General features: G+C 50.3%; 1 protein-coding gene across 5 annotated transcripts in view; it reads right to left on the bottom strand.

Moving 5' to 3' along the window:
* RBPMS (RNA binding protein, mRNA processing factor) overlaps positions 1 to 27,395 on the bottom strand; it is a 185,812-nt gene that overhangs the window by 11,702 nt on the left and 146,715 nt on the right. For 2 of the 5 annotated variants that reach the window (XM_073798559.1, XM_019921403.3), the window contains exons 6-7: positions 13,444 to 13,571; positions 582 to 651 (exon numbers count right to left, since the gene is read on the bottom strand). In XM_073798559.1, the coding sequence (XP_073654660.1) occupies positions 589 to 651; positions 13,444 to 13,571 (191 nt within the window). In that variant the 3' untranslated portion in view covers positions 582 to 588. Of the gene's footprint in view, positions 1 to 581; positions 652 to 10,530; positions 10,757 to 13,443; positions 13,572 to 27,395 lie in introns of those variants that run through there. The other 3 variants (XM_073798560.1, XM_019921405.3, XM_019921401.3) reach the window with 2 other exon arrangements.

The following is a 27,395-nucleotide window of genomic DNA, read 5'->3' as shown; positions in this document are numbered from 1 at the left end:
AGTGCTCTTTGACCATACTCAGAAATATGTCAGCTCAGGGGAAGAAAAGGTACAATCCTAACTTATTGAAGTTGATGTCTTAAAGCACAAAAGTGTCATCCTTTGACTTACTTATTGCCAGGGCCAGAGAAAGAATCCTCACTGGTCGGGGTGTGGGTTGACTGGCCCCTCCGACGCTCCTGTGTGGGATTTCTGGTACTCTGACACCCAACACTAATCCTTCTGTTTGGTGAGGCCCTTCCTTCTGACCTAGGACCGAAGCCCCCTGGAAGCGCTGACCTTTTACGGTGCTAAGAACTTCAGTAACTGAAATCTGCACTCAGCGGTTCCCCTGGTAATTGAAACGAAGGTGACATGAGCCACTAACTGAGACTTCAGGTCAACAGGGCAACTTGCCTGTGCAAAGTAAACCCCGGAACTCTCTGGGCCACAAGGAGTTTGCCGGGTGACTGTTAACGAGCACGGACAAGCCCAGGAGTAGGCGCTGAGGCAGGATGACAGCCACCCAGTTATCAAACGTCTGCTCTGGCCTGGGCTCATCCAGGCACTGGACACAGTTCTCATTGAAACCAAGTACTTACATGGGATTCAGCAGAACTGACGGGACTTCCAGCCCTGAGAAGTAGCCTCGGAGGGAGGGAGCCAGCGCATCTGGAAAGACACAAGGGGAGAAGGTGTGAACCAGGGCTCCCCCTGCCCGCCCATACATCCACACTCCTCACAGGGCGTCCTGCTGGGCTGCTGCCCCCTTTCCTGTCCCCAGGCAGCGCCCACTCATCCTTACCCCCGGGCAGCTCTCCCCCCAGGGGCTGGAAAGCATTGGAGCCGCATCCTGAGGAATCCTCCACAGGACCAAGCTCTCACGGAGCAGCCGGGGTCCAGCAGCTGCCCCGCTCCCAGCTTCCTTCTCCGCTAACAGCCACTGCTGGGCTGAAATCTGGCCCAGCGAGCCCCCTTTTCCATGCTCACTCGGCAGCACCTGGGCTGGGGGCCAGGCTGCCTAATGGCTTTCTGAGTAGCCTGTGGCAACACATATCAGCTTTGATAAGGAAGGGATGCTTCCCGACACCATCCACGCCAGTGGTCTGGCCAGGAAGCCTTTTGAGATTCTGCTCCTATTCTTTTAGAAAGGGTCCTGGCCTCTTGGCCCTGCGGGGTGTCTGTCTGCTCACTCTGCTGAGCCCCACCTCCCCCATTAGGTTTCCAAAATGAAAGACCAGCCCCAAACACAAATGGATGGCGATGCTCTGTGCACTGGCAGGATGTTCCCATCCTGTAATGAGGAGAATGTGAAAAAACAAACAAAAGGGCGAGTGCACTATGGCTTTGACAGATGTCCATCTATTGGCACCGTCAGTTTTGACCCTAAGCCTTTGGACAGAGGCGAGAGATGCCCGTTTACCGCTGCGTCTGTTTACACCGAAGAGGGACGACCTCCCCACCGGCCTGTGAGCAACACAGGAAGCAGCGCTGGGCGTGGTGGCGGGAGAGCAGATTACAGTGAAGGGGGAGGCTGCCAGCACAGGGAGGTGGCATACTCCCAAGCATGGCAGGAGGAAGACTGCTCTTTACTTGGGTCTGGCCCAAACCGGTTCACGTGAGAACGTTTCTAGGGTGGAATGTGATGCTGGGAGGAATTTTACCCTGGCAAATCAACTTCCGTAGTTTAATGAAATAAAATCTGCAGCAGAACCCCTTTTTCATGTGGCATCTTATTCACATCTCCAAAGCATAAACAGATGAAGCAGCAGTCTGGCTGACACAGAGGTGCAGGGGGCCTAAGGCATTGATGGAGACCTTCCGCCTCATCTTACCTGACTTGTACAGGTGGGGAAATCAGCTGAGGGCTGGGTTTTCTGAATGATGTCCACCATGGTCACAGAGCCCAGTGGGCTCGGGGCTGGGTCAGAATCCAGGGCTCAGGCTCCACCAGCTCTAACTTGATTCCCAAACCTGGGCTGTCTAGGAATGGGCCCGGGAGAGCCCACGTAGCACCCCTGGCCTCTCCCCCTGGTCCACACGCACAAGTGCGCGGAGTTCCCTTTGACCCCACGGGCCTCCTTCACAGAGCGGCTACTTCCCTCTGGCTGTCACTGCAGGGTGAGGGGCCACACTGGGGCACTCTGTCCCAGCTGGGAGGAGAGGTGTCTGGCCTCACTTACTCAGGAGGCTTCATAGGACCAGGGTGCAGCTTCTGCCTACACCAGGACTCCATTTCGGGGAAACCGCTGGGCCGGCTGGGCCTTAGAGACCCGCCGGAGCAGCACGTCAGATATGACTGGAAATCAGTTTACCAGCCAAAGTGGTCCCCCGCGTTGGCAGAGGGCAGAGCTGTATTCCTTCGGAGCCACCAGCTGGTACTGAAGCTCATTTAAGACAGAGCCAGAGTCCTTTCAACACTCATAGCAATTAAGGGGACGGGGACCAAAAACACTGCATGCAGGTAGGCTAAATACATGTCATGGGGGGAACTTAGGGGGGTAGGCAGGGCAAAGGGAGAGAAAGAAAGAGGGGACGTGTGGAGGCAGGAGGCCGGGAAGGGAGAGGGAGGGTAGAGTACAGGGGAGGAGGGGCAGAGGGCAGAAGGGAGGGAGGGGAGGAAGAGACTCAAAGAAAAAACTCATACCTACCCATGGCTTACGGCTTTGGGCATCTGAATCCACTTGCTCACTAAGCAAAGGGCAGAGGTGGAGCTGCCTTCCCGAGACAGGTGGTAAAGGATGGGGTGGGGACGTGGAACCTAAGCGCACACTGGAGGGGGCGGGGCCGTGCGCACCGGGGTCGGGGGAGCGCGGTGGTGACGGCTGGTGCTGCCCGGGTGCTGCCGGGTGCGGGGCGGGAGCGCTGAGCCCAAGGAGGCCAAGACGCGTTGGTGGTCAACGGAGGAGGCACGGGACAGGGGCTGCCCGAGGAGGGGAGAGCCGCAGAGTGGCTGGCAGGAGCCTCGCTTCGATGCAGGTGAAGCCCCTCCCGCCCTGCACGTCCGCTCGAGCCTCTCCACGCACACACGGCCTCGCACTCTCCCCGGCCGGCCGCGGGCGACGCGCGGGCCGGCGGAAGCTGAGCCCCGGGCTCCAGGGTAAGATGCGCTCGGCCGAGCAGAGGTGAAGTCGGCCCACTGGCTGATGCTCAGGGAGGGTGTGGCGGCCACGCAGCAGACGGGCCCCGAGATCCATCCCTCTCGTGCCCCACGGCTGGACACCACCGCGCCTGCCTGCGTCGGCTCTGTGAGGCCACTTCCTCAGAAGGCAGGTGGCCGAGCCCGCACTTCTCATCAGCACTGTCCCTGGGCCCGCAGAGCACAGAGCAGCAGAGCTCACTGGGCAAAACCCGAGCTCAGGCAGCCAGCCCCGAGGAACAAGCTGCTCTGTGCTAATTACCGCTGTCTGGGAAAACACGGTTCTTCCTTAACACCCACTCAGGCTGCTCTTCTGCTGTGGTTTTTGGCCCCGGGTCACTCGCGGCCACTCCTGCCCAGTGCCTAGGGGCTACTTAGATGCGTCACAAACACCGGGGAGACCCATGATTCCCCGACTCCAGCTCCAGGGACAATCCAGCAGGGATGCAGTCTACGCAGCTGACCACCCTCGTAAGGCAACGGTCCTGTCTGCAGAAAAATGCACGTGTGCTCAATCACACATACACAGCTGCACGCTCACAACCTTGTATGCAATTCCAGGGGCCTCAGAAATCCCTGCAGGAGCCTCTAACATCATTCCTACGATCCAAGCTAACACTGATCTTTACTCTGTGCCAGAGACTGCGAAGCACATCACAGAAACTGTGACATATAAATGAATAAGCAACACAGAAGACGCTGGGACCCTTCCCCCAGAGCTTCATAACGCCGACAGTTATTACTGTCACGATTCACCATCCAGGGCCCACACTGGGATGCCACCATGACACTTCTGCAGGAACGCTGCTCTCAAATGCAGTGGCCCTGCAAGGGTAACACTGAAGTCTCCATCACCTCAGCCTCGTACCAGCTCCTGTGACTGGGGATAGACTGGTGACAGACAGGAGGGCCGCCAGAAAAAGAAATGACTCAGAGCAAAGATAAAGTGGAGTGCTAGAGAGAGGAGAAGGAACCCAGAGATCATTTCCATCCTCTTCCATTTGTAGATGAAGAAACTAAGGCCCAGAGGATTAAAATACATAAACTTCATGTCCCCAGTAGTGTTGCCAAGGACAGGAAACCCTGACTGGGCTCCAGGGTGGGAGCCCTGCCTGAGGCACTGGCCCCCGTACAGTGGTTTGTGGGGAGCACAGTGTAAAGTACCGAAAGGGTTATCCTCTGCACTGTACTATCCCCGAGTAGTGATGACTCCCATCGTCCCACATGCCTTTGGAAACAGTCATGAGAGGTGCTTACCAGGCAGCTGGCTCAACTCACGGCAACTACCATTAACAGATACCCCTTGGTTTAGCAATGTTCTTCTCTGTGGAATAAAGGGACAAGTCTAGACCAGTGGTTCTCAAGAGTGTGGTCCCTTGACCCCCAGCATCACCTGGGACATATATCAGAGATGCAGAAACGGCAGGGGTAGGGCCCAAGCACCTGCATTTAACAAGTCCTCCAGGAGATGATGACGCATATGTATGCTCCAGTTTGAGAGACACTGTGCTTGAACAGGTTTCCAAAAGTGTGTCCAGAAGAAGTGAGATGCTCTACAGTCAAGTACATTTGAGAGAAAAATGCACAGTCTCAGCAGATTCTAGATACACGTTAGCACATCAAAGGCTCTCAGAAGTTTAAACAAACCTGTTTGACCTGATTTCATCCTGGGTTTCTCAAGTTTATCTGATCATGGAATCTTTTGAATTACATAGAAGTGCTGAGAAACGCTGGCCTGGAAGGCCCCTTCCAGTGGTGACATATGGTGGATCCAGGAGGCTGAGGCACGCTGACACAGCACCCAAGTTCCCAGCTCTTAACAAAACTAATCAGGGCTGGAAGACGATCACCAGACCAGCTGGTACCCTGGATGTCTAATCTATCGGGAGCAGTGAAGATCTTCTTACCTTTCCTAAGGCAGGTGCTGTACCTGAATGCAGATTTCCCAGCACCACAGTCAGAACGAAGCTTCCTCTCCTTTTTAAGGCATGGATATTCTTAGGCAGGTTTCCACCACTGTCCCCAAGAAGGAGCCCTGAATACCCTGCCAGGGCCTTCCCAGCATTGAGCCATTGGCCGCCAGCCACTCACACAGCTTAATTATAAGCAACTCTGCCCCACTGACTCCCAGCTCTAAGGATCCGCTCTTACGCAGCATCACCAAATAAAGCATGTCAGGGCCCATGGCAAACTTCGTTGCAGGCTGCCAGGCTGAGGAGAGGCTGCCAAGGCAGAAGCACACTCTGGTCCAAGAAACTCCAAACTCGCCACATAGACTGGAGTGGTAATTGCAATACAAAAGAGATGACCCTCTTTATGGGACCAATTATAGGGTTCTTTCAAGTAGCAATCCTCCATTTCTAATAAAGCATTCACCCACCCAAGCTGGAAGAACACTTTCCAGGAATTCCTCTGCTTCATGAAATGAGGCCCGTGAAGATCGCCCTCTAAAGGGACATCCGCACCCACCGGTCCCCTCTGCCCCCTCACGCTCTTTCTTAAGACAAGGAGGACACGAAATGCCATCAGCATTCTTTACGCTACTTGTTTAGCCCCTAATACTCCTTGCCTAGGGCAATTAAACAAGTCGCCAACACCTAGACAAAATGTCAAGGTTTACAGGAACCGGTTCAAAGGTTTAAGTTTGCCATCTGACCCACCCGGAGAGCCGGGGAGAAGGCCACGCCCCAGCCCAACCCCGTGACCCCGCCTGATCTCCCAGTCTGAATGGTGGGACGGTGCTGAGGTCTGAGCCCAGGCAGCGACGAGGTCTAGACCTCAAAGGCAAGGTCCTAGGCCTGTGAGTACCTCCCGCTAAGAGCAATCAAGGCTGGGCTTAATTAAACATAAGCCTTCAGGGTTAATTTTCTCTCTCGGGCTTTCAGACTCTTTCCCCATCTGTCCCAAGCACAAACCAGGCTCTTGCTTCCAAACAGGCAGGTGAAATGCGCTCAGACATCCCAGAAATTCACTCAAGACGCCACTCGGGTCGAGGGCACCCAAGCATGTAACACCCTGTGTCAGATTAAGTCCACAGTGGTTGCTTGTCATCTATTTTTAATTTTGTCAGACTGTTGATTTTTAACTCTGTTTGCTCTCAAGGGCCATTAGAGAGCTCCAGGAGCCGAGCTCGGTGAAGCGAGAAGCACTTCGTGGCAGAGTGGATGAGTCTTGAGGTTGGGTTGTCCCACTTTGCCATCCAAGTTCTGGCCTTGCCCGCTGGCAGCACAAATCTTGAATAAAACATGATCCCATTTGGAGCTGATTTTCCTTTTTACCCCTGTCACAATTGGTTTTCTTCACGGAGTTCACTTTCTTTTTACGGAGGCTACATTTTACATTTCCAAAGTTTCTCTGTAGCCTGGGTTTTGCTTCTGAAGCAGTTAGAATTCACGTGCTTTCAGATGGTATCTGGGCGACTATTCCCACCAAAGGAGGCCAAACACCCGGGTGGACGGCCAGCTGACCCCACCTGAGCCTCCCCTCCGCTCACACCACAGCGACAGGCTGCCCTCCTGGCCCGGCCCCAGCTGCTTTTCTTCTTTACCAAAGAGTGAAGCCTGGACCCTTAGGTTTCTGCTGGCGGGGTACCAGTCCTGAGTCCCTGCAGCCTACCTGCTTCTTAAGCTACAGAGGTGCTCTGGAGCCTCCGGGTCACGCCTGAAGTTCTGACCCCCCACCCCCCCCAAAAAAAGAAAGAAAAAGAAATGAAAGAGCTATTTTAACAGTAATTACTCTATGCCAAGCGCTTTACTCTTTCCCTCAAAATAACTCTAGAGAACAAGTGTTCATTCTTCCTACTTATAGATGAGGAAATGAGGCTCAGGGAGGTTACAAACAAACAAACAAGCTTGCTTAAAATCCCAAAGTTAGCAGAACGGATGGAAATTGTCATTAAAATTCGACCTGCTGGATTTTAAACACTGAGGCCCCTATTAATTACATGCCAGGCCCTCGGCACATCCCGCTGTCTGGGCGGACGGCTCAGCAGTGAAGAATCCCGAAGGGGAGGCAGGCTCACAGACAGCACTTACAGGGGAGACTCACTGAGACTCAGGGACGGGCTCTCCCTGCTCGTGAGGTCGGGGAGAACACACAGCATCTAGGGAGCGTAGCTTTACAGGAGCAAACGGAACACGCTGAAGAAACCTGGAAAACACAGCGCACCAAACGAAGGCAATGCTGCTGCCGCCCCCCCAGTCAGGAAAGCCGCCCAGTATGGGGAAGGCTGGGCCTCAGCGGCGTAGCAGCAGCTCCGGCCAAAGGAACAACTAGACCCCACAACTCTGGAAGAATGGTTCTGCACTGCTTCTGGGAGGCCAGCGAGGACGGGGTCAAGGTTTGTGTCGCTGCTCTATTGAAAGGATCCTTAGTTCTTCAAATACCAGACAGCAAGAGGAGGGGAGGGGAGGGACGGATGGGACAGAGAGGGTAAAAAGGGACAGAGAATTTGCTTGGCCAGGAGTTGGCCCCCCTGGGGGTTGGTTCAGCCACGGGATTACGACGAGAATAATCTCCCCGAGACACAAAATGGAACCCCATCGCCTGGAAATGAGGCCGGGCAGAACCCCAGCGGAAGGACTGTAGGAAGAATGAGCTAGAAAGCCCAGCGACGAACAGACCGGGTGACCAGCAGCTGGAGAGTTCAGGGACAACAGCTCTGAGTGAAGCAACACACACGAACCACTTGGTCTCTCTGGGAATCCAGCTGTTTCCCACTCTTGATCTATTTCCTGTCAGGGACAGGTTTTCTTCCGACAGGCGTGTCCGGGCCTGGCTGTAGGGACTTCCTCCGGGGACAAGTTCTCCCAGTGCTGACACAAGCTGCAGAGACCACACCGCTGGACGCAGGGCAGGTGCCGTTGCTCGGTGACGTCGGTGGCTGTCGTTCGATGCCTCATCTTGCTCGTCTATTCCTCATTCACCCTTTCCAGCCTCTGGTCTTTCATTTGGCTGCAGCCCTGAGGACCCTGCGGCCCCATGAGTGTCAAGACGTGCTCGATGTCCTCAGTGTTGGAACTAGCACAGCTTCGTGGGTAGCCAGTCCTGGGCTTTCTTCTCCTTGAAGATTCAAATGCTCCTTAAAAGGCTAACGCTTGCTAAGCCCTTCCTGTGCGCCAGGCACCCTGTTAAGTGCTTTAACACGAGGGACGATTAGCCCCACTTCAGGTTGAGGAGCTTGTTCAGGGGAGGTCGTGTCAATGGCAGCGCCTGTACCTGACCGGGTAGCCCCAGCAGAGGCCAGGCCTCGAGGGGCAGGCAGAGGAAGAGGCCCCCCCTGGCAGGGGGGGAGGGGCTGGGAGAAGAAAGGGGGGCCCTGTGCTCCCTGGAGGCTGGCGCTGGGAGCACCGTGCCTGCCCCGCCTGCCTTCAGGCTCTTATGGGAGTTAGGCCAGATGCTCCTAGGTGACCAGAAAGCCAAACAAAACAGGGAACTAGACAAGACTGGTGCATGCAGGAGATGGAACACCAAGCAGCGGTTTCTCCCCACCCTCTGACCTTCACGGAGCTGCAGGTTTAGAGAGAAAAGTAAATGTCAGAGGATTAACAGTTTCATTTATGGCTGAAAACAGTTCAAAGCCTTGAGCTGAACGGCCTCAAAGTCAGCGCTGCGGTCCTTCGAAGCCGTGGTCTCTGTGCCGGCCGCAAGCCCCGGGCTGCAGGCAAGACAGTACACAATACCCGTTTGGGAAGGCCGGGCCTCCAGAATGAGGACGTCCGGGTTGAGCGTGGACGCCGCGCGGGAGGCGCACAAGCACGGCGCGCAACTCCTGCCCCCGCCCTGCCCTCCGACAGGCTGGCCGTCTGGTGAGGGGCTCAAGCTGCCTCCCGTGGGCTCTGTTCACGGGCCCGCCCCTGCAGCATTGGCTACTGCCTTCTGAACAGGAGGGAGAAGCTGAGAAATCAAAGTCCTTCCCACACGCGCCTGGGTGGGAAGCACGGCCGCCCTGCCGCCGGGGCTGTGCTCCACCGAGTCCGCACTCACGCCCGCCCTGTTCCCTGCACCCTCGACACGCTACCTCTCACTGGCTCCATACTTAAATCAGACTGACGCCGGCCAGGACCTCCTTCTTCCTCTCAGTATCCGCTATGGGACGCAGGGACAGAGGAGATGCCTAATGAGATGTGCTTTAAGGAGAAGTTCACACACGCAGTTCTTAAACGCTGCACAGTCAACACCTGGCCGGGGGTCCCGCAGTCAGGCCACCCACACACCATCCTAGGCTTCTCTCTCCTCCACGATCTCGCTTCCCTATCTGCCTGTGTTTTCTCCCCCATGGTTCATTCTGGTATTTGTTTTAGGTTTAGCCTTTAAATTTTTTCCAGTGTGTCACAAGGGACCTCCCTAGGGGCACGTCTTGCCCCGGGAAGTCCGTGGTATGATTTTAAAACCTTTTGTTTATGTGCAGGTGATGCGTTCCAGTTACAAGCTGCACAGCAGCCCTGGGAGAAGGTCTGCTGTTCCTCAGGGCCACTGAGGCCTCTGAGGAAGAGATGGGCAGTCAGGACTTGCTCTCTCAGTCCCACTTACCTGCAAAAGTTTCAGGCCCAACAGTATGATGCTGGTCAAGGGAAATAGTATTGTTTCTAGAGTGTCGTGAGGACAGTGCATTTTACTGGCTTTCTCTCAATCCCAGCAGCAACAAGACTAAAAGCAAAAATGAACCCAGACTTAAAAAGCTGAGATTGTGTGACTAGGAGGTGAGAGGAACTGTCTGGACCTTCTCTTCGGAGCATAACTTTCCTAAAAGTCATGAATGAAACCTTCCTCTGCTGTTCACTGTGACTCACATAATATATTTAATAAACTTCAAATACCAGTGACGGTGAAAGCAAGCAGGATGATCATTTCTTACAATGTTAACCATCTTCTTAGAAATCGGATGCTCTTAGAAATAGATGTTCTTTCATCCCTAAAAGTAAAAAGGCAGTACTGAAGCTTACAGTCCGATTACGTTATCCAATAATTCTTTAAAAAATGGGATTTGATGTCACATAAGCATCTTCAATTTAGAGATGGAGGTACACGACCACAGATGGAAGCTGGGCAGAAGTAGAAATATGACGCAACTCCTTTTCGATGACAATTTCTGTCTCTCCTGGGTCCTCCTTCTGGATCACACTGACTGAAAACACTTCTACCCTCGTTGAAGCGAGATCTCCTGGCAGATGTGACACATGGATGCTAGAATGAGAATCTTCCAATATGCAGCTCTTGAGGGTTCAGGAGCCCAAGAAGATACGAGCAGCAGTGAGGCCTCGGCTCTGGACCAAGTCTCCCTGGGATGCTGAGTCCTTCTCGCATATAAGGTATACTGAGGGTCACGGGCCCAGCTCTCCCAAAATCTGAGATAACATCTTAGCTCCAAAATCGCATCAGCATGAAAACAAAACGCTGCAGTCTACTTGAGATCGTTTTTTCTCTAATTAAAATTTTTATTGAAATCTCAAATGTTACCAAGAAATAGTTTTTGCAAAAGGGGGAAGAAAAAGCTAACAAGCAAATTCAACATGGGAGCTCCCTCTGCTGGTCTGCAGGAGGTTGATATGTTACAAACACATTCCCAGAGACAAATCTAATTTGCTGGAGAAGTGGACAAAAGACAGGTGTGTTGGGCTTTGCCTCAGGAGAGAAACACTAGAAGAAAAAAAAAATCCACGTCTCAAAACAGAGCACAACATCACTAAGAAAAGCAAAATTATTTAAAAGCTGATCTCCAAAGACATAATACGCTTTCCGAAACAAAAATGGAATTAGCCACTAAGAGGACGCTCCATTTTGGTCTCCCCTCTGCTCTACCTCCAGTTAATAAAAATGCTCTCAGGCCCTCTGGGTGAAGGTTAAGTTCTGATTCCCTCGTCTCTGTCTCCAAGTCTCTTCTTACAGGCTTCCCATCTAGTTACAGGAGAAAGATCCAAGGAGTCACTGGAGCAAGGCCTTTCCAAAATTCCATCAAAGAATTAGTGTTTGGTGAGCCAGCACTGAGGTGTGGAAAGAGCTGGGAGTCAGGCGAGCTGGCTCTGGTCATGGCAGAGCGCTTGCGACTCTGGACAGCTCTCTCCTCTTCTCCAGTCTGTTTCCTCATCTGTAAAATGGGTCAGACCAGCTGATCTGTCAAGCCTCTCCCAGTTCATTCTACGATTCTCACACCGGACAAAGACATTTAAATGACCGTATTTGTTCATCAGTCTTTAGGATACAGAACCCAAGCTTGCACTGGGAATGACCCCAAACAAGAAGTGGGGTTGAGCACAAGGACCTCACTGGTATCAGAAGAGTCCCACCAACCGCAGGACTGATGTGGCGGCACCAGGTGGATTCCTGGCTGGGAGAGCCTCGAGGTCAGGGAAGAGCTCACGGGGAAGGTGCCACCCTGGGCGATACATCCCAGTAAAGCATAACGGTTGAGTCCATGTAATCTTGGCACTGTCTCTCCTCATCCTTTCTCACAATGGCCTGGGCTTTCTGATCTCTTAAGACTTTTTACCCTCCTTCTCCCACCGTATTCCCCAGAATGACTTCTGATTTCATCCGTTCTATGAATGAAGCAAGGGCAAATTACCCAGACATCATGGCCCAAAGCCGCCATTCGCAGCCCTTTCTGGCCACTGTCAACTCCTGCTTTTCCAGGACAGTGGTGAAAGGCTTTGGTGCCGATTAACCAAAGCCATGGGCATTTAGAAGACTAGGCAAACTTGGCACCATTTCATGGTATTATTAACATTTGCCTCAGTCGTCAATTGACCTGTATCTAGGCAGCACAGGAAGAGGTGGGTCACATGTCCCCAGATGGCAGGGGTGGGCCACAAACACAGGGGACTTTCTGAGTTGCTCCACGGCATCTACAAAATAATCTAAGGTCACTACGAGCATTCTGATAACTCAGCAGAAGGTATCAGCCCGTTTCCTTTCCCTCTGCCCTCCCCCGCTACCTGCCGCTGCAAGGGTGACCAAGCACTGACACGGACAAGGGTGGAAAACGCAACAGGGAAGGGAAAGCAGAAAGCACAGCGAATCCGGAAACTGGGTCATCAGTCTCGGAAGAACCCCCGTTACTTTGTTTTCGGTGCCAAACACTCTCCCCACCACCACCTTTCTCCTCACTACCTGTACTCCTTTCTACCCCCTTCTTCCAACACAAAGGGTGATCACTTCCGAGGCCCAGGTACCGAGGCCTTCTCTTTATAGTCTGCCTGCACGGTCCCTGGGAGGCTGGGCTGTCCGTGCACATACGGAGCATCAACAACTCAGCTGAGAGAGGATGGAAGGAGGTCCAGCTGAGAACACTCCCGACCCCACGGCCTGCCTGGGAGACCCTCGCTGGGGCCGCGTATAGGTGTCTTGCACAACACAGTAAGTTGTGTACAACGTAAGACTTTTAATTATTTCATCCAGCCTGGTACACAAACACTAAGCAAAACAAACAAAAACCCCACCTGTTCAGGCTGGTAACTTTTTAAAAACAGGCTTTCCTGCTTTTAGAGGAGTTACACATGCAGTAAGACAAATGAGTTATATTCTTTCTATCTTATTTGTTATTATTGATCATCACGCTGAATCCTAACCTTGATTACTACTACTGGCACTAAAAGCAAAGCTAAGAGAAACATCGTTTCCAAGGGAAGAGAAAGGGTTGGTAGGTAGACTAATCTTTGTGAAGAAACAGCGGAGTTTGTTCATAAAGCCCAGGCTATTTTAACTAAGAAAGAAAGCTGGTCAGAAGAGATACCTCTACCTTGACCTATAATTACATTTAAGACACTATACTGTACCTCCTTTTCTACAGGGTCTCTTAAAAATGGAAAAAAGGAACCCTTAATCTCTTCTTTAACATATGTATCATAGCACATAACCTTCCTCCTGGAAGCTCCCAGCTTGCTCCTTCGTCCCTAGAGCTCCCAGAACACAAGAGAAGAGACCTCAGCACACAGGAGCACACGCAGACAGGTAGCTCTTATAACAAGCGCACGCCTTCCTCTGCAGCCCTTCCCCACGGCAAGGCACACACATCTCTGCTCCCGTGACACCCTCTAGCTGGCTGGGGAGGTGACCTGGGCCCAGTCTCTCGTGTGTGATATGAGGGTGAGATCATTAAGGAAGAGAGAGGTGTTTTTGGGGCAAACATCAGGCAGTGGGTGATATCATTGCTGTCAGACGGTCCTCGGAAGTCCTGGAGGAGTGTCAGCTTGATTCAGAGGGGATCAGTAATCTCTTGAAGGCGGATCTGTTAGCTGGATAGGGGTTAGTTGTATGGTGTGCCCTGGGGAACCAGGTTTGAAAGGGCTGCTGGTGGAGTGAAGTCGTGGCCGATGGGTATGAATTACCTGGGCATGCAGTGAGGCGGGGTAGGTGAAAGCAGGAGGTAGAGCAGGCGCTAGCTCCGCTGGGTACAGAGGGTACGGGGCCCACACTTCAGGGCTACTGGGGTAAAGTGCAGGCACTGTGAGCTCATCTGCAAGAAAAGAATAAGGGAAGAGTTAGTGGTTACCAAACAGCTGGCTTCAAATCAGAAACAAAACACCCAGTGTAGCCCCGAGCCCCAATCAATGTCAGAAGTCAAGTCGCTCTCATTCTTTCAATAACCTGTTGGCTCCGGTCCCCCCAAACACTAAGCAAGAGAATGGTAAATACAAAATGGACAAAAAAAAGCAAGAAATCTGCTTCCTGTCTGGCCTGCTGAGATCTCAGGCCCGGGCTCCACCCTGGACACTCTGATGTCTTTCCAACTGTAGCTCGGGGGAACCCACGAACAGTGGGGACTTCCTGCACCAAACAGCAAACGGGGTCCTCCGAGGAAAAGAGGAAGAAAGAACTAGGAGGCGATCTCCCATGAAGACTCACTGCAGAGCCTTTGGGAGAACGGCGACAGACCAGAAGCACGGGAGGACTTTCCTGTGAATCAGCATAATTACTACTGACAAGTATCGGGATCACCAAACGGTTTCTGTTTAGAAGCACAAGGCCAGACACTGTGCCTATAGGGCACGTAAGGTGTTAAAAGTTCAGAGAATGGAAGTGCAAAGCCTGGGGTATGCCGATTAAAGTTAAGCCCCACAAAAATCCAAATAAGGACGTTCACAATTGCTGTTTACACAGATTTTATTTTCTAGGGGAAAAAAGATGAGTCATGTTGCCAACTGACTGGTCTAAAGGGACCTCGTGGACCTCCGATTCCACTCAGGTCAAGCTGCAGTTTGCCGGGTTGAAGGGCAAGTACCGGGCCTCAGCATGGATCAGGAAGCAACCCATTAAAGTAACAGCAAACACACAGGGGAGCGTCTCAGCAAAGGCAAAAATAACCTCAGTCAATAGTTCTGGATCTGGAACCTGTGAAGCGGCCATCTCAATACGTGCTTTTATCACCTGTCAAAGTCTGACATCAAGTAGGCCCGGATGCCCCCCCAGGGCCACCGAGGAAGTCAGGAAAAGGTGACCCGGCGAAGCCATCAGTGCCCGTGCCATTCAGGACGTCCCACAAGGGTACAGTGCACGCGACCCAAGGTCAAGAGGGTCCCTTCACTCCCTCCCACCATCTAAAGCCAGCGCAGGCCTGCATTGTAGGTCTCCCCCATCTCCCCCAATTCTGACCCCGGGCAGGGTTTTCAGCATGGGAAGGGGGTTAGACACAGAAAACCGCTTTGCTGAGTGTGACGTGGGGACTGCTCTACAGAACCAGCGGAAGGCAGCTGAGGCCGTGTGCGCGTCTGCGCCAGCGGACAGGGTGTGCGCACGGCTCCTGCGTTCAAGAGCTTCCAACAGGCTGAGAGACGGTCCAGAGCTGACCAATCAGGACACGTCAGGGGGCAGCCGGGGATGCCCGCAAGGTGGGGTTATATATGTGGCCGCCCCGACTCCCTCTCTCAACAAGGCAGTTGAAACGACCTCAAGACTTGGTGATGGGAACACAGATGGCCTGTCTATCTAGGCTGGGAAGCCTAGGCCAAAAGAGCAGACTAATAGTAATTATCTGAAGAGGAGAATACTAGCACCATAGCCCTCTTTAAAGTGATCAGGTCTATACCACCTACTTCCAGTTCTAGGGTGTGTAGGTGTCTGCAGTTTCTGTAAGGAAATTCCTTACAGAGGGGTTAAGACAACGCTTCACAGACCCCCATGTTTCCTGTCGTGATGAGACCACATGATGTCCATTAGAGCAACAACTCTTGTGAGAGCCCAGCTCGTGGAAACCAAATAGCCCCAGAACCAATGCCTCAGATTTTATTTTAAACAAACAACCATTCTCAGGAATGGCAAGCTATTACTGTTGCTGTTATTGTTATTTCAGCTACCATGCTATTTTAAGACACTGAGTCTTTTTTTTTTTAAAGGCAAGAGTCTCAAGACCCAGGACACACTAATTTCTCAGCCCACGCTTGTCCAGCCCCACTGTGACGGCAGAAGTCTATCAACCAGCATCAGAGGGGCTGTGCCTGGCCTGCAGCCTGACGGGCTAAAGGTGAGGCTGGCTGCAGGGCACCCTGGGGCTTCCTTTAGAAAGGTTTTCAAATGTGTGTCTTTTAAGATATCTGATCCTAAAGAGACAGTCTGGGTTTCAATCTCAGCCAGATGGAATTTACGATTTCCATACATTTCCACATTTTACCCTAAAGCATGACTTCACACTGGGCCTATACAGATGCTTGGAGACAACTCACTGATTGATATTTGCATAAAACCTAGCCCAGCTGAACGGGGCGGGGGTGGGGGCTGCTTCCAAACCCTCTAAACCCAGAGTCATAAATAGTATAGAGTCAGGTAGCGAAGCAGAGGCCTAAAAGAGACTAGGGCAAATGCACACGGGATAAATCCCTTCCTCCATCTCCTCTCGGGATGGATCTGGAGTTACGGTCCGGAGGAGGATGCACTCAAAATATGTCAGCGGTGATGCTCTGTGTCGCTGAGAACGGGGAGAGCACGGCAGGGAGGGGGTTACCGACGACACCTTCTGCGGGCAGGAGCCAGGTCTCACTCAAGTCTGTACCCCTGGGCCAGCTCTGACCCCGGCATTTAGCCTGCAGTGCTGCTTGTTGTCCTGAATAGTCCCTGACAGAAAATTCTACAAGTTGTTTAAAGATACACCACTGTTTTCTTTGTTAAAGGAACTGAGGGAACATCCATAGGAACTAGATCTAAAATTTCTCAGTCCTTGCAGTATTTGTCATATCCACCAGAAAAAAAAAAAATGGAGCAAAGGCAGAGGCTCAAACAAGAGCAAGTGCTTTGGAGCAAGAATCTTCAAAGTGAAAAATAAAAGCGATGGAACCTTTCTTCAAACGTGTTTCCCAGAAACTCTTGTTTACTAAGAGTGCAGCAGTTTGGGTTGACTTGCTGGTGGTCGTGGGGATGGCTGGAGGACCTCCACCCCTGTTGAGTCCCCAGAAAGTACACCAGGGTTCCGGAGAAAACAGCTTGAAAACCGCTCCTGCAGCTGCTGTCACCCAGGGACCGGTTTTTAAAGTAAGCTCCTCTTCAAAATCTCGGAAGTCTGAATTCATTCCTGTAGCTCCTGGAAGCCCAGCTGAGAGAGGACGGGCAGGTGGGCAGTGAGTAGCCAGAGAGGGGTGGGGAAGAAAGAAGGAACAAGGAAACACCTGGGAGGGAACGAAATAGGCTCTCTTGACGAACTTCAGTGGCCAAGGTACCCTGAGCCCCTGGAGGGCCCGGGGGGGGAGCTTGAGAGAGCTTTAATGGCCCCGCAAACTGAGGTGTTGATAAATCTGACCCAAGCCGTACAGCGGGTAAGATAACAGGAAGAAAGGTAAACAACCCAGGTGGAGCTATTCACTCCCTCCCCCATGTCCCCAAGCCATAGCTTCCCATCAGCACTGCAGCTCCCGCAGGTGGCTCCCTGGACCAGCAGAAACAGCAGCAGGGGGCACGGGGGGAATGCAAATTCTCTGCTCACCCCAGACCTACTAAACCAGAAATTCTGCCCTCCAGGTGATTCCGATGCACGCCTAAGTATGAGAACCACTGCTATCTTCCTACTTGTCTTTCTTATTCTATTATTAGCCGCTTGAGTAAAGTGTTAGGCATTTTGCTTTCAAAGTGCCCGGGATAGTACCTGTTACACAGTATCTGTTGAATACATGGATGAAACACTCCAGGAGAGAAAATGCAAATGACAGCGATAATCCTGGACTTGTTTTGGGAGTGAAACTGGAGGGTCAAAGCAGACCCAGCCCGACATCCCTCGCTTGGCTCAGGGCCACCCACGAGTGACAGAACCGCACAGGCACAGCAGAGGCAGCCGGCCCCGGTCAGGATCACACCGGTGGGAGAGCAGCCCTCATGGACGCCTGCATTTCACCATGCGGCTGCAGACTCCCCGAAACGGCACACGCTCTCCTTTGATGGAAGAGGGCAGTGAGCTGCACAAGCTTTTAGCATCTGTATGCTCTTTTTTGTTGCTAATGTGGGCTTGAGAAAATTACAGCAGCTAGAGACAGGTTTTCCACAGCCCAAGCCCTTTGTACGACTCCCGGGTGGAAGGAGAGACGCCAGCACCGCTCAGGTGGGCTTCACCTTCCGGAGCCGCCGCGCAGCCTGCTCTGACTTAACAGGACGGGAAGGCTGAAAAAAGAAGATAAGTTTGCCGCCCTAGGCCCATTGGGATGAACTGGAGTCGGGGAGGGGGTTAAGGTCCCCTAACAAAAGAGGCTCTTGACCACCCAGAGTGAGCCAGGCCCCAGGGAGCAGAAAGAGATCAGAAGCCCAGGGCTTTTGTCTGGGCCTAATCTGACCCTCCTGAGAGGCTGGGTCAATCCTTTCCCTAGGCGCCAGATCTGGCTACATCCTTTTCTCCTTTGGCACCTCTGAGGGTAACGTTGTTGAGGGCTCACAATATACATCTGAATAGGCCTTTTTCTTAGCATAAGAGTATGCAACCGGGAGAGTTCAAACTGAATTCTAACCAACAAAGACTAGAAACGTCCCCAATTCCAACCTCCAATCCCTTTGAAAAGAAAGAACTGCAAAGTCTGATGAATGTTTAAACCGAAAGAGCTCATGAAGATCACCTAGCCTGCCTTTTCATCTGGGTGAGGAAGCAAGGATGCAGACAGGCGAGGCTTCCAGTCTAAGGTCACATTGAAACGGATAAAGATGAATGACTCTTAGAGACAACTGAGATAAAGAGGAACAAGGAGACTCTTTAATGGAGCGACCTTAGGATAGCTGCGAACACACGGCCCAAGAACTTTTAAGTCAGTATTTACTTTGTCTCTTGGATATTTCTATTTGGAAATATTCCACGGCAATCTCGTGCTCAACATGTCCCAAACGAAACACACTCCCTCCAGTGGCCTGTCTTCCTTGGTTCCAGATTTCAGTAAAAGATGCTGCTTAGTTGCCCAAGCCAGGGTGACCTGGAAGTCACCCCACCTTCCCTCACATTCGATCTTTCACCAAGGTCCTATTGAATCTATCCTATCATCACTGTGATCCTAACTCCCATCACTGGATTACCGAAAAGGGCCTCCTGGGCCGCCACACTGCACCTGGGTCAACTTTAAAAATACACAATTTAGTAATGTCACTCTCCTGCTTAAATAACCTATGATTTCTCTTTGCTCTCTGGACAGGATGTGACCATAGCCTAGAAGACCCCGCATGATCTTGCCATCACCACCCACCTCTCCAGCCCGGCTCTCACCTGGTCTTCCCTCCCGGTCTAGGATCCATCAGCCATTGTCCTGGCTTGACCATACATGGTTCCCTTCCCACTTCTAGGTCTAGTACACTCTTTTTCCCTCTGCTGGGAGTGTTCTTTCCTTTCACCTGGCTTAACTCTTATGCATTCTTCAAAGGATTCCACTTAGATGTCACTTCCCCGGGGGTGGGGGTGGAGGTGAGGCGAGGCTGGCCTTCTGGGGAGCAGTCAGTACCCTCTGCTCTGCTGCATTCTGCATCTTCCAGGGCTCTAAGTGCTCACTCTTTGCTTACCCTGGTGCCTACCACCAGAAAGTATCAAGAAGTCAACCATTTGCTCATACTTGATAAAAGGAATGGAGAAAAAAAAATACCTTGCCCTTCAGGAGGAAATGAACAAATTCTAGGTTCATTCAATTCCACGTGGGAGAGAAATAGGTACTGAAAGAGGATGAATGTGAGAGCATGCCAATGCTACTTTTTAAATAAGATTACATTTCAATCCTGTTTTTTTTTTTGTGTGTGTGGTACGCGGGCCGCTCACTGCTGTGGCCTCTCCCGTTGCGGAGCACAGGCTCTGGACACGCAGGCTCAGCGGCCATGGCTCACGGGCCCAGCCGCCCCGCGTCATGTGGGATCTACCCGGACCGGGGCACGAACCCGCATCCCCTGCATCGGCAGACGGACTCTCAACCACTGCGCCACCAGGGAAGCCCCTCAATCCTGTTTTAATAACGCCTATTTTCATACTTTTTATACACAGCTGCTGAGTGCTTGTACGTCATTATTCCGGATCCTCATTAAAAGCTCTGGAAAAAGGGGCAGGAATGGCTGTCTCATTTTAATGATGAGAAAAGATCTATCCAAGGTCTCATAGTGTCTGAACTGGGATTAGAATCCAGGTCTCATGTCTCATGGTTCAGGCTCCCCGTCACATACCATCCTGTCCTCCCTGACATGGGGATGTCCCCACTACTGGTGGTGGTGACAGGCCCCTGGAGAGCAGGTGGTCTTCACCTCTAGCTTTTAGCATACTCGGTTTACTAGAACAAACTCAGGGACAGAGTCCTCCAGGAGAGCTTGCCTGAGAGATGAAGAATTTGGCCAGAAAAAACAGCAGTCATGACACAGAAGACCCAAGATTGATGAAAAATTCCAAAGAAAAATAAATCAAGGCTTCTGTGAAGCAATCAACTCCTACTCACATACCTCTGCAAGTAGTTGATCCAAGTTTGTTAAGTAAACCCTTGAAACACCAGCCTTAAGAGGCCCACTCTTTTGAGGACTACCCCATTAGGACGTGCTCTTCTGGTGTGAGGCCTAAAAATATAGCACATTCCCCGTTTCTGTGGCAGAGCAAAGTGCACACAGCTCCTGCAGAGGTTTGAACGGTGTCCCCCCCAAAATTCACATCTGCCCAGAACCTCAGAATGTAACTTTTTGAAAAGAGAAATTTTGGAAATGTAATTATTTAAGGATCTCAAGATGAAATCATCCTAGATTGGGGGGTCGGGTAAATCCAATGACTGATGTCCCTATAAGAAGAGGAGAGGGGAATTCTCTGGTGGTCCAGTGGTTAGGACTCTGCACTGTTACTGCCAAGGGCCCCGGTTCGATCCATGGTCGGGGAACTAAGATCCCACAAGCCACGCAACGGGGGAAGAAGAGGAGAGGACATAGAGAAGAAGGTGAGGTGAAGATGGAGACAGAGGTTGGAATGATCTATCTACAAGCCAAGGAACGCCAAGGACTGCCGGCACCACCAGAGGTTAGGAGAGAGGCATGGGGCGGTTTCTCTCTCAGAGCCTCTATAAGGAACCAACGCTGAGGATGCCTTGATTTCAGACTCCTGTCCTCCTAAACTGAGAGAATATATTTCTGTTGTTTTCAGCCACCCAATTGCTGGGAATTTGTTGTCACAGCCCTTTCGGTTCCCACAAAAGGTCACATACTTCATTAGCTCTCCAAGAAGGTAAGTGTAGGGGAAGAATCTAAAGATTTGGTGAACGTAGAGAATGGACTTGAGGACACGGGGAGGGGGAAAGGTAAGCTGGGACGAAGTGAGAGAGTGGCACTGACATATATACACTACCAAATGTGAAACAGCTAGCTAGTGGGAAGCAGCCGCATAGCACAGGGAGATCAGCTCGGTGCTTTGTGACCACCTAGAGGGATGGGATAGGGAGGGTGGGAGGGAGATGCAAGAGGGAGGGGATATGGGGATATATGTATACATATAGCTGATTCATTTTGTCATAAAGCAGAAACTAACACACCATTGTAAAGCAATTATACTCCAGTAAAGATGTTTTAAAAAAAAAAGATTCGGCGAAAATCTCAAAGGATGTGTTCAGCACCACTCAGCGCAAATCACGACTGTCGTTTTTGTGCTCTGCACCGGGAACCAGCCGTACGAAGTGCAGGAGACGCCAGAAGAAATCAAGTCTGTGTTCAGTCCTCTTCCACGCTACCTGTTCTTTAATCCCGTCCTGGGCCACTTTCTTCGCTTCAATTACTAATTCTGTTTAGGATAATTCATACATCTACAGCTTTGATTTCCACTCCAACGTAGACATCCTAAACACATCCAAGCCAACTCATACAAAAATGCACTCACAAATCAATTCCTCTTCTTACCTCCCCACATCCCTTTATCCCATTCATTCAGGTCCAAAGCCTCCTTCATTTCCCATATCCAAATCACTGCCAAGTGCTAATACAATAAAGGATAACAGCAGTAGTAAAGTAGCTAACGTTTACGGAGCATACCTTATATGCCACACACTGCGCTAATGACCCTTGTGGAAGGTACTAACACCAGCCCCTTTACATTATGAGGAAAGAGACGCACACAGGTTCAATACCTAGCCCACTGGCTCACAGCAACCGACAGAACCAGGGCGTGGATCAAAGTCATCTCCGTCCAGAATCCAGACCCTTCACTTCTCTGCCTCTCCACACTGATGACATTCCCTCTGTGCCTTTCACACTATCTTTTCCCTTCCATCCCTACTTCTACCACCCCAATGGCATGTTCCCACCTGGACTTCTAAACCGCCTTCCTAATAACTTCCGCTATCTCTCCACTCACATTTTTCTCTCGTAACACACATTCCTAGAGCAACCCTTGAAACCTGCAGGCAAACCCAGACCAACAAAATATGCCAAGGAAATTCCAGAAGCAAGCTGGTCTTTACTCAGCTGGCCCAGAGTCACCTCCCCCCCAGTTAATGATATTCTGCCATGCCTCCAAGCAGTCACTGCTCTCAAGGTCCTGTTCCTTCCTTACTGTGCAGCTGGCCCCATGCCAAAATACCTTCCAACCCATGGTTTTAAAAGGATCTGACTCTTGATCTGAGAGCTGAAGGGAACCCAGAGAATAATAAACTGGAAGAAAACTGTTCCTCTGGGGACCTGACTGAAGTCACCACTGTTATCTACGCTTGCTCATCACAATGGGGCATTTTCATAGCTCTTCCTTCCTGAGACCTGCAACCGCAGGGTTGAGGGTCACCCAGAGCTTCCCCAGGCAATTCCCTTCCCAGACACGGCAACTGAACTTTGAGGTTCTCTCTCTGAGAGATGGTCGTTAAGAAACTGACTGCAATCAAATCTGGATGTTTCACAGGAGGAAACATTGGTTTCATATTATATAAACCACATAAAAACATTCGCCCAGCCCCACTCTGCTAGAGACCTAGGTAAGCTTCATGAGGGTAGAATACTCTCACGTATTCACTACTAGCTATTCCCTACTAGTGAACACTACTAGCTATATTCACTAATATGCCCTTTCACAGTGTCTGGAGCAAAGGAGACACTCAATAAATATTCCCTGAAGGAATAAACCCTCCCTTTTACACAGCACACCCCCTTCTTCCTCTTTTCCAGTCCAGAACTGCACTGTCAGTTAAGATGTTTCTTCTGCCTCTTTTGCTGCCCAAAGAGCCTTTTCCATCTGTGGTAGGTAATTTAATTACAAAGGGATTTCAGAAGTGTACATAAGAGTGGCTGTGTGGCCATCTATGGGACTAGTCACATAACAAATGGTCATAATAAGGATATTTATACAGTGCATACTTTGTGCAAAATACTTCTCAGACTTTAACCTATTTATTCGCCAGAACATCCTTATGAGGACTGCTGTGATTACTCTGAGTCACAAAAGCAGGATGCTACCTAAGGGCTTGGAGATGAAGTGACAGGCCCAAGGCCACGCAACCGGGGGGAGTGGAGCCACGATCTGAATACAAGCAGTGCGGCTCCAGAGCTCAGGCTCTTACCCACTGTTAAGATGGTGGTTTATTCTACCCAAACCGTAAAGCTTAACTTCCTAAGTTAGAAAAGACAGGTCACCACCTTCAAAAACAAACAAAACACTACTTTAGGGCAGTTTAGGCAGATGAATAACACATGAGGTTATTTTGAGACCATGACAATTCTGCTCTGTTTCTCTGGCACTGATGATATGTAATGAATACTTAATTTGTTAAATTTATAATAAAAAGAAAAGCATATTCATAAGGTAATTTTGACATGAGTTTTACAAAACTAGTTGGAGACATACTATGTATATATAAACACTAAGTAAGGGCGAAAGAAGACACGAGAAATTACAGGTTTGGATCACAGAGATGGCAGATGAGAAATGTCAACAACTTGTGCTTGACTGAGAATATTGGCGGGAGTAGAAAGGAAGGAAAATAAATTTCTTCCTCCATTTAAAAAACATTTAAGGGGCTTCCCTGGTGGCGCAGTGGTTGAGAGTCCGCCTGCCGATGCAGGGGACGCGGGTTCGTGCCCCGGTCCGGGAAGATCCCACATGTCACGGAGCGGCTGGGCCCGTGAGCCATGGCCGCTGAGCCTGCGCTCCGCAACGGGGGAGGCCACAACAGTGAGAGGCCCGCGTACAGCAAAAAAAAAAAAAAAGAAAATATCAGTCTAACTCTGCACAGGCAGCGCTTCCGGGCAAAAAGGTAGAAACTTTAATAACTTGTCAGTTTTCAAGAGACTGCAGCTGACTTAGGGAACTGATAAAGCAAAACCTCAAAATACACCTTCAAGTACAGATAACACAAATCCACACACATACAACAGCACGCTGGCCTCTGGGGCGCGTGAGGAAATTTCTGAATGAAGCTGTGTGTCTGAGCTGAGCCCCTGCTCTCATCCCTTCCCTTCTCCTGCTCTATGAGCTCAGCAGCCCTACCCAGCCCCCACCCACGCTTTTGGTTCCCCATCTATGTTCACGGGCTGGCCCTGGGCTATTTGCCCTTGATTTATCCACAGGGAATGTTGAGAATATTCACAAGCCATGGGCAGAGCATGATATCCCGGCTGCACAGATGAGAGGTGGGTGTGGGCCGCGCTGGTAAAACCCATGTCATCCCTGCTTCCTCCTTCTCTGGTTTTCTCTCGTGTCAGATCAATCCTAGTCTGCAGTTTGCTATCTTGAAAATAATTCTGAGTTAAATATGCATGGCTATGTCAAAAAGTCCCAAGCATACTTTCTAGTACTCAAGAAAATATATCCAATCTTTTGGGAAAAAAATATGACACTAGCTTATGCTAACATTGTGTTTCTCAAGGGGCCTTTCCGATCACTGACAAGGTACAGCCCACAGACTAAAACACAAATGATAAAGACCTACTGAAGTAAAATGTCATCATCTCTAGAGATAAACAGATAGAAATTTTATAGTTTCTCAGGTGATACTATAATCTGGGCTCCTAGAAATTCAAGTTCAAATTGCAATTATATATGGGAACATATGTATATGTATAGCTGATTCACTTTGTTATAAAGCAGAAACTAAGACACCATTGTAAAGCAATTATACTCTAATAAAGATGTAAATAAAATAATAAAATAAGATAGATAACCAACAAGGATCTACTGTATAGCACAGGGAACTCTGCCCAATATTCTATAATAACCTAAATGGGAAAATAATTTGAATAAGAATAGATACATGTATATGTATAACTGAATCCCTTTGCTGTACACCTGAACCGAACACAACACTGTTCATCAACTATGCTCCAATATAAAATAAAAATTAAAAAAAAATTAATATTATAAAATTGAACACATCAACTGACTTAGAGGCAACTGTGTGTATCATTTATCACCTTCCTGACTGAGGTGGCTTGGGCACTCGACTACTACCACCACCACCCCTCCTGACTGTCAAAGTCCAGGCGCTAGGCAGCCGAATCGCAGGTGTGGTAAGTGCCATCAAAGCCCCGACGTGAACATGCTTTCCCAAACTGTTCCTGCTCCAGCCTCTGAATGGTACTTGGAAACTGAGGATGACACGAAAGAGTAAGGCCATCTATCCCTCACGGCATTGTCTTGATCATCACTTCATAGTATTCAAAAGTGAACCAAATGCCCGAAATATCACTAGCACTGTCTTTACTTAGTATCCGTACCTCAGCACCACAATGCTGATGGATATAGCCAAGGCTGCTTCAACATTTCTCTGTGCTGAGGTGTTTTAACATGTCTTCCAGGAGGCTAGACATCAATGACTTAAATATGAAAAGCCTCATACCGCCAATTACTGTGAACTGTGAAAAACCTATTGGAACAAAGCCATCAGAACGCTCAGAACTTCCTGTCCGTGGGTAACAAAGTTGAGAGCACGCAGAAAACTCAGAAAGTTGCTTTCCTGTTCCGTCTTCTCTAAACTTGCCTTCCTTGATTCATCCAGTTTTATAATCTAGTGACCTCAGAGTAAAACTTCTGTAAACAAAACTCCCCTTCCAGAAACCTCTGTTGCAAGAACTGCTTTCCTTGGTCCCTCTGTGCTCTCAGAGGTGACACAGGTCCCACATTACCACTGAAGCACAGTCCCCCCTGCACACTCTAGGACGGTGCTGAGTAAAATCTTTTCTAAGAGGCTTGAACCACGAGCCCACAAGCTGGATGAAATAATTGAGCAGCGTCCAGTTAATAACAACAGCAAGAGACTAAACTAGTTCTTTCTTTTTTTTTTTGCGGTTCACGGGCCTCTCACTGTTGTGGCCTCTCCCGTTGCGGAGCACAGCCTCCGGAAGCACAGGCTCAGCGGCCGTGGCGCACAGGCCCAGCCGCTCCGCGGCATGTGGGATCTTCCCGGACCGGGGCACGAACCCGTGTCCCCTGCATCGGCAGGCGGACTCTCAACCACTGCACCACCAGGGAAGCCCTAAACTAGTTCTTAAATACAGTTCAGGGCCAGCATGAATGAACAAAGCCCACAGGATGCAACAATGTCAATTTAGTCAGGGCTACTTTCTCTCAAATTTCAGGATGGCAGGCTGTTAAGAGGATGCGATTGGTCATCTGGAAAGTGCTGGAAGAGCTGTAAACACTCCGGGGAGTCAGCAAATGCTGACTGAAAAGGACTGGACAAGAGAAGAACAAATGACCTTCTTGGATCAGTATCACACATGACATAATTCCAGAAATGCGGGGAGAGGTGACTCAATACGTTTCACCTGAAAGTCAAACTAGTGTTTCTCCTCTTCAAGTCTTAGCTGTGCAATCTTGGACAGTTTATCGAATTTCTCGGAGCCTCAGTTTCCTCAGAGAAAAATACAGGCTATCACATAAGTTCATTACAAAAAGGAACTGAGAGCTCGAGACGCGTACAGTAAGTGCACTGCATCGTGCACAGTGTTACGTAACAACAGCAACAACTACTGACGCTGATATAGGAAAGGAGGTGAGGACACAAGCTGGGGGTGTAAACAATGTCTCTGCTATAGGAACTCTATCCTATTTACAAGAAAACTCCTTGGTTCGTCAAATTGTCTGGGGCCGTAGCTGCTGGTTGGAGGCAGTGGTGCACTGGAATGTGTGCCCTCAGCCACTTTTCATGTGTCTTCCTCATTCTTTTGTGCCCCATACATACTGTTCAGCTCTTTTTACCAGGAATAAGCTGATGATCACTAGAGGATAAAGCTTTGTTAACTACATGGCATTCACTTTTTTATTTTTGAAACAACAGTGCTCTTTCTTAATAGCACAAGGCTTCCTTTAAAAGTCGTCTCACTGCCCTTCAGCTTCTCTAAGAGAATCTGATCTGCTCAAAGGTCCACTTAATCTCATAAATAAAAGTGGCTAAGTGGGCTTCCCTGGTGGCGCAGTGGTTGAGAGTCCGCCTGCCGATGCAGGGGACACGGGTTCGTGCCCCGGTCCGGGAAGATCCCACATGCCGCGGAGCGGCTGGGCCGGTGAGCCATGGCCACTGAGCCTGCGCGTCCGGAGCCTGTGCTCTGCGGTGGGAGAGGCCACAGCAGTGAGGGGCCCGCGTACCGCAAAAAAAAAAAAAAAGTGGCCAAGTACCTTTGGCAACTGTGATCTACAGCTCCCCGGTCACCCAATTCCACCTGCTACAACAGGACTAAGTTACAACAGCAGCTCTAGGAGTAGATGCACCTCAGCCCCTGACTGGCCAGACTGTATTTTCCCGTTTTTCTCCATCTCTATGCCTCATAAAAATCAGAAAGATTTAAGCACAAAGTTTAAGAACAACCATAACAAAAAGCCTAGATCTTAATTGTGCAGGAGGTTAACAGTCGCACTGTTGACTTTGCAGTAAGACAAACAGTAAAAACTTGGCAAGCACTACTGTAT

This window comes from Tursiops truncatus, chromosome 21 (assembly GCF_011762595.2).
Source record: "Tursiops truncatus isolate mTurTru1 chromosome 21, mTurTru1.mat.Y, whole genome shotgun sequence".
Classification (NCBI taxonomy): Eukaryota; Metazoa; Chordata; class Mammalia; order Artiodactyla; family Delphinidae; genus Tursiops; species Tursiops truncatus.
This window is presented reverse-complemented; position numbering and strand designations above follow the sequence as displayed.